The 13,588-nt window shown below is 28.1% G+C and overlaps 2 protein-coding genes across 8 annotated transcripts in view; both read left to right on the plus strand.

Moving 5' to 3' along the window:
* LOC129908116 (phosphatase and actin regulator 4) overlaps positions 1–13,588 on the plus strand; it is a 413,058-nt gene that overhangs the window by 322,542 nt on the left and 76,928 nt on the right. The window lies entirely within an intron of this gene.
* LOC129908135 (cuticle protein 16.5-like) lies at positions 5,395–6,422 on the plus strand. Its single transcript, XM_055984455.1, has 2 exons — positions 5,395–5,833; positions 5,909–6,422. The coding sequence occupies exons 1-2, from the start codon at positions 5,822–5,824 to the stop codon at positions 6,230–6,232; spliced, it is 336 nt and encodes a 111-aa protein (XP_055840430.1). The 5' UTR covers positions 5,395–5,821; the 3' UTR covers positions 6,233–6,422.

Consider the following 13,588-nt stretch of genomic DNA (forward strand, 5'->3'; position numbering starts at 1 on the left):
TACCAAGAAATATAAACACAAATTGATTCCACAAAATGTCCTTTTTTTCGTGTGTGTTTTGTATTCATCCAAAACCCTTTTTCCATTAATACTCAGATTCTTGGATGTCTTTTTTTCTATTTGCAAAACTATTTCCTTTTCAAGGAATGAACAAAAAATTGTTTTACTTTTTTTTCGAAAAAAAAAGAAAGAAAAAAAAAATATCATCATCCGTTGTCCTGTCCCAACATCAAAATTCCGTTGCCGTAAGGTTATCAGCTTTCGGTTATGTTTATTGGAAAAAATAAACTACACGATCTATACTACACATTCCTTTATCCCTATAGAATACCAAAAATGATGACATACTCCTTACTTGTGTTGTACTATGCCTTTGATTAAATTTCAGAAGCCATTGATGACACCAGCCTTAAGGATGTCGATGCCGACGAACGCCTACAGTAATTTCTAGTTTTCTTAAAAAAAATAAAAATAAAAAAAGAAAATGAAGAAAAAAAGGACTTTTTTTTCGATTCTCTATCCAACCTCGAGCAACATCGAAAGTTATTTCCGTATTTCCCAAGTTGCTCTTGGCCATTCGGATGCGGATATCGAAGAACGAACCAAGAACTGAATCCTTTTTTAATGGATTTTCAATGCTTCACCACGTGTAGCGAACACCAACATCGGGCGCCGCCGCTGCCTCCAACATCACGATGAGAATGCGGCATTTTGTTTTTTTATTTTCTTCTTTCAACTCAAGCTTTCCAGTTTTATAACAGATGGCGAATAAAAGTCGAATTGAAATCCAAATGTTTTATGTTCCTTTTTTTTACTTCATCACTCAGCAATCAACATAAAAAAAGAACTAAAATCCTTCAAAAAAATGAACATTCCACTCTCTCTGACTAGAAATCGACTCTGTGTCGTATTGAATCGTAAGATTAGTTACTTTTCAATTGGACCATTTTTTTTTCTACTTTTCTGTCAGAATTTATTGGTAGCATGTGCTTTTGGTGCTCTCTCTGTAAGACAAGACAACCAAAATGACAGATGAGAAATTTAACATTAAAGAGCAATCCTTTTCTGGGTCTTCTTCTTCTTCGTTGTTGTGTTCTCGTCCTTGTCCAAAGAAATCTATATAGAAATAAATTAATTTCAAAGTGTAGGTACTTTACTCTACGCGCAAGGAGAAATAATAATTTGTAGATGTCACTTTCATGCTGCTCTCTATCTCCGGTCATCTTTCAAACGCCTCCACTTTTTGCAACAAAAGAAAATATAACACAAAAAAAAAAATGACAAAAACAAGAATGAAGGAAAAAAAAAGGAAACCAAAGTTATTATAACGGAACGCACACAGAAGGTCAGAATATTTTTGCAAACAATAAAGTTTATCTCCTGTCAGGATGCATGGTTGTGAGAGGAGTTGTGTTAACAAAACAAACTTAAAGGACCATGACATACACCTCCTCCAACATGAGAATGGTTTTCCGTTTTGATAAATCTTCCAATGGTAGTTGGATGCTAAAAAACAGAGTTGACACTTGATTAGAATTTTTGTTTTCTCAAAGAAATTCCAAAAATAATCATGAAATTAATTTTAACTTTCTTTTTTCTGAATAAAACATAACAATTAATTGTTTTTTTTTTACAATACGTTTTCCAAAGTGGCAACACTTTTCCTGTATATTCATAAGATTTCTTTACTGTAACAGTATTTCTTTTTTTTAAATTCATATCGCTATAAATTTAAAGTAGTTCAACTAAAAATGGTAGTACTTTTTCCCCATTTGTTCCATAATTTTGGATCATTTTTCACGGCTTTGTAATAGTATGAATAATTCGGCAAAATATATACATACAATCCTATGTTAAACCTTCTTAAGATACTCCATTTGTTAAACAAAATCTCAAACACCATATTATTATAACAGAAAAAATGTATACACTGATTGTAGAAAAAGTAGTGAATTTAGTACTTTTTTAGTAAAGTGTCATCACTTAATACAAAAAAATCAAGAATCACTCAAATAGAATGATCGAAGGTTATAATAAATAACCAATTCATTTGAACTTCTACTACATAAATGTTTGATTACTACTTTTCGTCTGTGTATAAGAGAATTGATGCTGGAGATTGGTGGTGAATTTATGATAAACTAAGAAACTTGACACAAGTTTATCTTTCTATTTCAAGTGAAACTAAACTAAAATCATATGAGCGTTATAATAACCTTGATGGTTGAACGATATGTGTGTACATTTTCAATTGTTAAGTTCATTGTAAGTTGTTCAAGTATCGATAAGTTTTGATTGGAAATTGTTATAAAGCTTTTAGTTTTCAATGAAAAATGTTTGAATTTGATATAAATTTAGCAAATATAAAGAGAACATTTGCTATATCTGATAAACTTGGCTTGAAAAAGAGGTTAAAGCTGGAAAGTTTAGTGGGAACATTGATTTTTAATTCGTTGTTCCAAGAAAGGAAATTCTTTTCCTAACTGTTCAAATTCATACCGAAATCATTAAAAATTTATACCGGAGGCTAAATTGAACAACTTTTGTTTAAGAACTTAATAATGTCTCCTAGGGTATCAGTATCAGTGTCAGTGTCAGTGTCAGTGTCAGTGTCAGTGTCAGTGTCAGTATCAGTATCAGTATCAGTATCAGTATCAGTATCAGTATCAGTATCAGTATCAGTATCAGTATCAGTATCAGTATCAGTATCAGTATAAGTATCAGTATCAGTATCAGTATCAGTATCAGTATCAGTATCAGTATCAGTATCAGTATCAGTATCAGTATTAGTATTAGTATCAGTATCAGCATCAGTATCAGTATCAATATCAGTATCATTATCAGTATCAGTATCAGTATCAGTATTAGTATCAGCATCAGTATCAGTATCTGTATCAGTATCAGTATCAGTATCAGTATCAATATCAGTATCATTATCAGTATCAGTATCAGTATCAGTATCAGTATCAGTATCAGTATCAGTATCAATATCAATATCAGTATCAAATCAAATAAACATAAAAATATATCTTCTTTCATTGGTTGACATAAATTTCAAAATTCCCGTCTACGTTAATTCTATTATTTTAAATCAAACTTTTCTCGACGCATGTTTTTATCCTAAATCCGCAGTAATTTTTGTTGAACATCCCATTCCAATCCACGAAAAACAACACACTTACAGAAAGGACCAATAGAAAAGTCCTCAAAAACCTCTCTGGTGGTATAGTATAATAAATATTATGCCTACTTGTGATGAAAGACCAGATTTGCACAAAACCGCATAAAGCAATATCATATCCTCTGGTTTGAAATAAAAATCACTCCTTGAACACTTTATTCCAGCTGTTGGTCCTAATAGCCAACTGATATGTGTATATGTGGTTTCATTTGTTCTTTGCAGTTAGGATAGGGAGAAAGAGTATTGTATTAGAACATAAGTAAATGTAGGCAGAAAGGAAAAGTTGTGTGACAGGAAAAAAAAATATAGGAAAAATAAAACATAGAATAGAAATCCTGCTACTGCTTTGTCTACTTTAAAAGTATGCTATGAGGCTTAGTAAAATCGTGACAGTCTTAACATGATGAGGATTTGTGTGACATTGCTATGGCAAGCGAGTCCTTTTGGTTTTAATTTTTTTTTTCTCTATACGATATAGCGTTTGTGTAATATTTTTTTTTCTTTCATTTTTTTTTTCTTTTACAAATTAATTGAAAACACAGTACAGTGAATGTGAGCTTTTTGTTTCAGTGATTTAATCTTATTATTTTTTTATTTTATCTTTTGTTCTTCTGTTTTTCTTTTTTTTTTGTTTATATACGTTTATTATATTATATCTAAATGTAAAATATAATTTGTTTGTTGAGCTTAAAAAAAAAAAATAGAAAAATAAAAGAATTTTATCTTTAAATGACATTTTTATTTTCGGGCCCTGGACACAAAGCTATAAGGACATTAATGTTATTTTCTTCTTTCATTTAATTGTTTAATTGGATGACAAGAAATATTGAAACAGTCTTAATTGGATTTTATGGTCATTGAATCTTTCAACGTTTATTTAAAAATTTTTTTTTGTCAAAAAGCAGTGGGTATAACGTAAAGAACGAAAAAAAAACTTTGTGTTGAATCTCAAAACAATAAAAACACCATCGGTCAACATGAACATCGTTATACATGGTAAAACATGCCTCTTACTAAAAATACATCATGAGAAATTTTTAAAAACTATCGAACTACGTCATGCACTATCTTGACACATCACACCTTACGAAAAACTGCCTGACACATTTAAAAACTTCACTAAACATGATGAAACATCATCATACACGATCACAGAAAAGTCATACATGGTCAAATTTGCCTTTTACTCAAAATACATCGTGAAACATTTTCAAAAATTATCAAACTACTCTAGGCTTTATCTCCACACATCACACGTCACGAAAAACTGCCTGACACATTCAAAAACTTCATTAAACATGATGAAACATCATCATACACGATCACAGAAAAGTCATACATGGTCAAATTTGCCTTTTACTCAAAATACATCGTGAAACATTTTCAAAAATTATCAAACTACTCTATGCTTTATCTCCACACATCACACATAACGAAAAACTGCCTGTCACATTTAAAAACTTCATTAAACATGATGAAACATCATCATACACGATAACAGAAAAGTTATACATGATTAAATTTGCCTTTTACTCAAAATACATCGTGAAACATTTTCAAGAATTATCAAACTACTCTATGCTTTATCTCCACACATCATACGTCACGAAAAACTGCCTGATACATTTAAAAACTTCATTAAACATGATAAAACATCATCATACACGATCACACAAAAGTAAAATTACGCTAAAAGTGTACAATGTTCTACAAAAACCTAATCATACATCGTCAAACAACATTCTACATAGCCTTATATATCATTATATTTCAAAGTACATCATTAAACAACGAAAAACATTGGCAAACATCGCCAAACATCATCACCATTATCATACAGAACTACCACACATTATGAATCAAAGTGTTAAAACTCTAAAAATCAATAAAAACAAATTTTATCATCATCAAATCACCAAACGTTATCAAATCATACATCATCAAACATCGTTATACATTACCACAAATCAACAAATAATACATTATCAAACATCATTGCACATTATCATACACACCATTTATCAATTTCATAACAAATCGCCATGCATATCTTCATAAAGCATCATTTAACAACATAGAACACTGTTAAACACCATCAAATATTATGAAACAAAGTTATCATACATCGCGAAACAACGCTTTCTGTGAACATCACCCAACACAAAACTATATTATAAACAGTTTTAGCTTGAGTCACTTTGTCATTGATTAAAATTCATTAAGGGTATGTAATGGTGAACTTATTTTTAAAGGCTTTTTTAAGTCTTGAAGGACTGAACCAATTTCAGTATAATTTCCAAATTTTAAAACCATTTTACCATCATTTGGTAGCCAAATGAAGAATCCAAAAAAAGTACATACTTACAATGCAGACGAGCGAGAAGGTCATCGAAGGCCATTATACGTAACGAAAAGACCGCAATATCGCATGAATTTTTGTTTGGGGTGTGGACGTGATAACTTTAAGTGCGTAATTGCTTTCGATTTCAACTACTGTAGCCTATGCCTTTTGAATATTGATTAACTATAATAACTTGCAGACAAATTGGGTATATAAACGAGTGTCAATAACGGTAACATTATCAAAGTTCAGTTTTCGTTCAATCGAAGTAAACCAAACAAATCAAAAAACCTCTCAAGATGTTCAAATTCGTAAGTTTTCTTAAAAAAAAAAAAAATAAATAAAGGATGAAGGATAACTAAGGATTAAACAATTAATTTTTATAGGCTGCTATCTGCTTCATGGCTGTTGTTGCTCTTGCTGCTGCCAAACCAGGACTTGTTGCTCCACTGGCCTACTCTGCACCTGTCGTAGCTGCTCCAGCTGCATACGCTTCATATGTTGCACCATACGCATCAAGCTACAATGCTCACTCTGTTGCCCACTCGGCTGCTTACCCAGCTTATGCTGCTGTATACGCTGCCGCTCCAGCTTACGCTCCAGCTGCTTATGCCGCTGCCCCAGCTTTCGCTCCAGCTGCTTATGCTGCCGCTCCAGCTTTTGCTCCAGCTGCTTATGCTGCCGCTCCAGCTCCTCTGCTTTTGAAGTAAGATGGTGCATTTGAACTGATTTTGGGACCAAGTATTATTTGATCGAAATAAAACGAAAACAAAAACTTAAATCTAAATCTGTTTATTTCTTATTTTTGGTCTTCGGAGTCAAGCTCATACTTGATTGTTTAAAATTTTCAAGTTTTTAATGAAAAAGGCTCTTATGTTGACTAAAAGTATAAGTTTTTGCTACACTTTTTTCACTGAGCTTGAATTCTATTTTGTCAAATTGGAAAAGTTATGAGATCACCATATAATTAAGCTATTAAAGAAGCAATTGAAATTGAAAACATTGGTGTGAAGAGATATAAATGTCAGCTTTTGTTTTTATAATCGAAAAAAGATAAAAAAAACCCAACATTTTTTAAAATCCGATGTGTAAAAGGAAAGTTTTGAATTTTTCTTTGATGTTGTCTCTATAGAACTCTATTTATTTCTTTTTTAAGGTTAAAGTGCTGGGATGTTTTCTTTTTTAATTTTTTATTCGAACTCGAATAAAAATTGTACAATTGTATTTTATATAATTATAATATTGTTTTTTATATTTTGTAAAAACTAATAATCTTTTTTTTTCTATTTCAGGTAAGCACTTTCAATATAATTCTAAAAATCGTAAGTAATTAAAAACAAAAGACTTCTAAAATTCAGATCCGATATATTGTTTTCAAAATTAAATTTAAGTTTTGGGTTAGGTTCATAATTCTATGGATGTCTAAATTCGGTTTCTAAAATTTCATATTCCGAAATTCTGCGTTTCAAAAATTTTAAGTTCAAATTAATTTTTTTTGTAATCAAAATTATCTATTATTTTCAAATACAGACTAATAGAACAGCAGAATAATAGAATACAAAATTATGTTCATACAGAATTATTTCTTTATTTTTTGGATTTTACATACATACCTACAAATATTTTCAATTTGTTTTAAATCAAAAATTAAAAAAAAAAAAAAACAAAACCAATATTTCCAACCAAATTTTCAAACTTTAAAACTCTAGCCCCTTTTCAAAAAATTGATTTTATTTTTTTTTTAGTGCAGTAACAATTTTAATGATTTTTTTTTCTAATTTTAATGTAAAAACTACTAACTGTGTTAAAATATTCGTTAAAGTCGAATTTTACGAGGAATTCGCAAATTAAAAAAAAATTCATGTGTGCAATTCACACGTGGTAGAAGTGAAACCTTAAAAATTTTTTTTCTTGCATAAAATAAAAATCGAAAAAATTTACCTTTTTTTATTCTATCACCTTTAAATCCATATCTTTTATATGACAACCTTATAAATTAAAAAATAATAAATTTTAAATTATCTGAAAGCTTATTATTTCACCTTTTATTTGGCTTTTCAATCATGTTTCTACCATGCCTACAAAAAAGTAAAATTTTTTTAAAGTCAACCATCTCGAAAAATAAAACTGAGATTACGGTACTTCCTACACTAGTGGCTGGTCATCGACAACAGATCTTCACAGGTGTTTTGAGGTATTTTTCAATTTTTTCAATTTAAGATTGTGTAACTTGTAGAGTACGTACCGTTATGTGTGATACATCAAATAAAAGGTTATGTTATCAGCATGCGTATTAAAGTTAAATCAAATTTATATGTGCACTAGATCAAAAGATATAACGTGTGTTGGAAAAGAACATCTTTTTACCGTTATCTCAGAATTTTGAATATGAATATGAAACTTTGTACAATTATAATTTATTTAATTACCTATCTACAGTACAAATTTCATTCATTTATCTATTAAAACAAAAAAGTTATAATAAGTTGAAGTCATGTCGCGTTTTCGTTTCATCTTGTTTCAAATCACTACGATACTAAAGAAGTTTTCACTTCAAAAAAATTCTTTGACCATTATTAAGTGTACCTGCTGTTTTCTTGATGTATATTTTTTTCGTATAGAAGACTTAAAGAATATATTTGTTCACAAAGTTTCAAAATTAAGAAAAACCCTTTAAAAACCAATTTTTTTTTTGTTTTGGAAAAAACAATTTTTTAAAAACGGATCAGTGAATTTTTCGAAACTTTGTTTTATGAATTCTCCTTTTTTTTTGTTTTATAATGTCGTACAAATTTTTTGAAACGATTTTGAAAAAAAAAAAAATCTTAAAATGCTTAGGTACAAAGATGGTTTTGAAATTTTAGTAAACAAATTTTATATTAAATTTTGTATCAAAGTAAAATAAAAAATATTTTTTGTATGTACTTTGACCAATTTTTAACATAAGAGTTTGCATAATTTTAATTCTGATTATGAAAACTAACTTATTCCGTTATAATAATTATAATTTTAATAAAATATTATTGAATTATTTTAAAATGAAACAAAAAACAACAAATAATATGTTTATTAATAAAGTTGATTGCTGTATTTTATAAAAAAAATTATACTTAGGCCCATTTGGTGAAACGAGTCTTAAATATTTATGTGAAACATAAACCTTTAAGTTCTACATAATGGTTTGCACGAACTTCAAATTGTGTCATAAATTCCTTTAAGTTTAACATAACTTAGGTGGAAGAAATTGTAGAACTTAAGCAGTTTATGTTTTACCTAAGCAAATTTATTTTACAAAATACGCGGGAATATTACTTAAAAAATGCAACGGGTAGTAAAAAAGATTACTTAAAATTGAACTTAACTTATGTGCAAACATATTTTTCATATTAATCCTCCGTGGAGGGTTAAATTTTCTATATCTACAAGATTTTGCAGCACACAAATTTGACAGTTTATCCAACTTATTCACAATTTTAGGTTTATGTGACGTTTTTAATTTTATTCTTGTGTCAAATAAAAATTTTTAAATTTTCGAAATATTAGTAATTTTTCCAAAAAAGATAAAATTACACACACAAACTTCAATTCAATATTTAACCACATTTATTATTATTTAATCAAAAAAATTCAGAAAACATGAAAAATAATTGAATTTAAAATTTATTTGACATTTGAATTAAAATTCCCAGGGATTTCTAGCATGAAACTAAATCATTGCTAGGTTGAACATAAATATTTTTTAGAAACTTGGAAAACACTAAGTAAAAAATAAGAGCTATGTTCGACCTAGCTATGAATCAAATTTATTATTCGTATGAGCAAATGGGCCTTAGTAGTGTAAGATTTTGTTTGTTTTTCTTTGCGAATAAAATCAAAAAAAAGAGAAGCTACTAGATAGTAGAAAAAACTGGGCCATACAAATGAAATAGTCAAAACTGTATAAGACATTCGAAAAAAAAAATATTTAATGCATTGCATTGTTATAAAAAGTTCTATTTGTAAATCTATTAAAAAAAAATTATTTAGTACCTAAAATATTCAATTATTTATAAAATTTCTCCCTCAGCTTAAACGGGATAGAAAGTGATGGAAGTACATACTTTCGTTATCGTAAATTTAAAGTTAAAAAAAAAAGTATTTAACGAAAGGTTGTAAACATAGTCATAGTGTTTAGTGTTATATCGAGACTAATTTTTGTTTTTAACTGCGTGACCTTTCACATTATAAACAATCTACATGTACAAGTTCATGTATAACACTATGGTTAAAATAAATCAAAATTCATGTCACTGACATGTTAAATGGGTAACCATAAAATCTCTTTCCCCCCTAATTGGTTAGCTACTCTAAAATTGAAAATTTCCTGATTTATCATATCAATCTCATCCAATCTTGTTTTTTGGTTGTCAAGTGCATTTATAAATATCTAATTTCTTTTTTTTTTCTACTCTCCCATTTGTATTCTATTAAATTCCATCTTGTCAAGTTCAAGGCAAAAAAAAAAAAACATCAAGACTGATGCCTATTTTTAAATTTCTCAAAGCTCTTAAGTAATTCAAATTAAATTCTTCCACTTATTCTAAATGATTTTTTTTTTTTTTTTCTTATAAATTGTTCACCTTGCTTTTGACAACTTGGTGTCAATATCCGACACATTCATTTGAGAAATCCTCTTCTTTTCCTCTTCAAAAAATGAACTTGAACTTTTTTTTTTGTTTAAACAAATAAAAACATAATCGTTTTTTTTTCTCTTAAACAAAAATGTAAAAAAAAAAAAACAAGTAAAAGTCAATAAAAATTTTGTGTGTAAAAATGCTTTAAAAATAGTATCATCGCTTATTGAGAAATGGTATTGGTTCATAAAATTCCAACAGAGGTGAATACGAAATTTATTTTTAAAACAAAAATATTTACTCAAATAATTAATTTTGTGCGAAACACACCGCGATAGATCTGATGATGATGAGTAAAAATTATATTTTTAAAATTTATATAAAAATACCGGTAGCTATAGTCTAAATTTAAAAATATCTATATTTTTTTTAAAATTTTGATTTTGTTTAATTTTAGATGTCGCTTTTTTTGACAAGATAAAAATTAAATGCATTTATTAGGACCTGTGTCTTCGGATTTCGTTGTTATTAAAATTTTAAAAATATTTATTTTGATTTTGTTGAGATGTATCAAAAATGATTTGTTAATTAGGAAAATATTTTGGGAATTAAATTTGTGGTTTTCTTCTCTGTCATATAATAAAGGGGGAAATAATAAAACCAAGAAAAGTGCTCAAGTTTTTTGAACGAACGACCAAAGTATCTTCAAGTAGGTACTTTTTAATAATTTCTTCAGTCTTCTTTACTTTGAAAAAAAAAAAATTTTAAAAAAGGAGGGTCTATAAAAATTCAGTTAGGAATGAGGATTCTTAAAGATACACTTGACTGGAGAGTTTTGAATTTCGACATAAGAATTAAGTGGCGCAACTCTTTTCCAGGAAAAAAAGGCTTATTTGCCTTCATTAGTTTACGGGCATAGATTTTGTTTTATTTTTTTTTTTTTCAAAATCAGTTGATATGTAAAAACGAAGAAGAAAAAAACCACTGAAAAGGGTGATATAGTGAACTGAACCAACAATCATGATGCTATCCGTTTAAAAAAAAATATTATAAACAGAACAAAAAATCCAACTCCCTTGCCAAAGCGAGAGTCCTTTTCATATCCTTATTATATAATATTCAGATGTGTGCCTCTGTTTACGCCCTCTGAAGCTCCCATTGACCTAGAAAATTTGATTTTTTTTTTTTCTTCTCACATACAAAAATATACTTACATACGAGTATTATAGAAGTAAGAGACTGTAGGAGATGAAGAAAAGAGAACAGAGAAGTAAGGTGTTAGTGGATTTTTCGATTTTCCTCTTCGAGCATAAAATCTGAAGATGGGGGGGCTTTTTAGAAAGGACCATGTAAGTATCCTTTCCTTTTTTGAAAAGGATGGCTGATGAGTAAAGTTGAACCAAAAAACCAAAACCAAAGTATATAAATTACGTGGGTATATGCTATGTGAATGTATATTTAAGTATACATGAGTATTGAAAACCCTAAAAATGGAAACACAATTTACAATAATAATGTTTATGTTTATGTTTAGTGTGTGGATTTCAACCAACAACCATATAGTTAGGGATTGAAGCTACATTTTATGAGATAAGTTAGAAGATATATTATCGAGTAGAGTAGAGTAGAGTGGAGACTAAATTCCAAAAGACAAAAAAAAAAAACATAATGAAAATGACAAAAAAAAAAGAGTTAGGTGATGGTAATGCTTTTAACTATGGTTTGAGTGAAGTTTATAAATATAAATCATTGTAATCTAGGAATTTAAGTTGACGTAAACTATTTTGTAACTTTAAACATAAATCTTATTTTTTTTTTGGTGCTTAGTAATTAACTTTTTTTGCGGATAAAAGTTAAAAAAATATATCATTTTTGTGGAAGGCTTACCCGCTACAAAAACATTCTTGTCTGGATCTTTTATGGCACGCTTAAAAATAAATTTTTTTTTTTTTGGTTCAATGCCACAAAAATTCTGCGTTCTAATCAAAACCAAAAAAACGGCAATGGAGAAATAATTTTACATAATTACTTACATAATTTTTTTTAATTTAATTAATTAACTATGCCGTCACGTACAGACAAATCTGTTTTAGTTTTGTTTATAATTTTCTACTGTCATTTCATCTTCAATGAATGCAAAAAATTTAACTTCATACTAACTTTATTAAAAAAAATTAAAAACAAAAAACAAAATAAAAATGCGTTACGTACAGACACAAAGTCAATCAATAAATTGTAAAGATATAAAATTTTTAATAATTCTTTAAATCTATATAATTTGTTTGTTTCTATGATTCTTTTGAAAGCCTTTGCTTTTATGGCACAGTTTATGGATTAAATAAAAAAATATCTCGCAAAAAATATATGCGAATGTAAAAATGTTAATTGCCATGAACAAAAAAAAAAAAACAACTTTCGTTTTTCCGTGGAATTTTCCAATATTGAAGGTAACTTTACTCCAATTTATGTCAGTAACTGACTTATTGAATTTTTTTTCATAACTGTGGCAAACGTTTCATTGGAAGTATAATAAAATGTTATCAAAATCCATAAAATCAAAAAAAAAAAAATAATAATAATAATAATAATGAAGAGATAAAAAATCTTTTTACTTGTTTTCGTTGAAACTAAAACAAAAGAAAAATTCTTGTGAATCAATTTCATAAATAAATTAAAACCCATTGACTGGCTTTTATAATTATATGTTTCAAAATAAATTAGGTGATATAAATTAAAAGTGCTTCCTATTAAATTTCAACAACAGAGAGATATCTAATTATTTATCCTTTCTATAGAAAATTGCTACTTTATGAATATTAAAAAAATACTATGTTTTATAGAAACTAATTATCTTACTGTAGAAAATATTCCTTCTCAAATTAAAATTTATTTTAGATAGCTTTTTCCTATTTCAGTGAATTAATTGTCGTTGTAAAAATTGTAAATATGAAAAAGACACAAGTTTTAATTAATTCATTTTTTTTTTTTTTATTAAGATAAACAATTATTTTTTTGTTTTTTTAATATTGCATACCTGATTTGCGGAAAATTCGTAGAAAACAATTCGTCGAATTACAATTCATCGAACACAATTGATCGAAAAAACAATTCACCGAACAACAATTCATCGAATGACAATTCGTCGAATAACAATTCATCGAATAACAATTCATCAAATGGCAATTCATCGAACACAATTGATCGAAAAAAACAATTCACCGAACAACAATTCCTCGAATGACAGTTCGTCGAATAACAATTCATCGAATAACAATTTATCGAATGACAATTCATCGAATGACGAATTCATCGAATAAATTATTAAAAATCATAGGTTGCCACCACAATGACGTGCTATATCTTTTTGTAAAGCTAGTAACTTTCACTCTAATTTTGCATTTAAATAAAACCGTTTTATTTAACCTTTTTTCCATTTTTTTTTTCAAACACAAA

Source organism: Episyrphus balteatus, chromosome 2 (assembly GCF_945859705.1).
Source record: "Episyrphus balteatus chromosome 2, idEpiBalt1.1, whole genome shotgun sequence".
In the NCBI taxonomy this organism is placed as follows: domain Eukaryota; kingdom Metazoa; phylum Arthropoda; class Insecta; order Diptera; family Syrphidae; genus Episyrphus; species Episyrphus balteatus.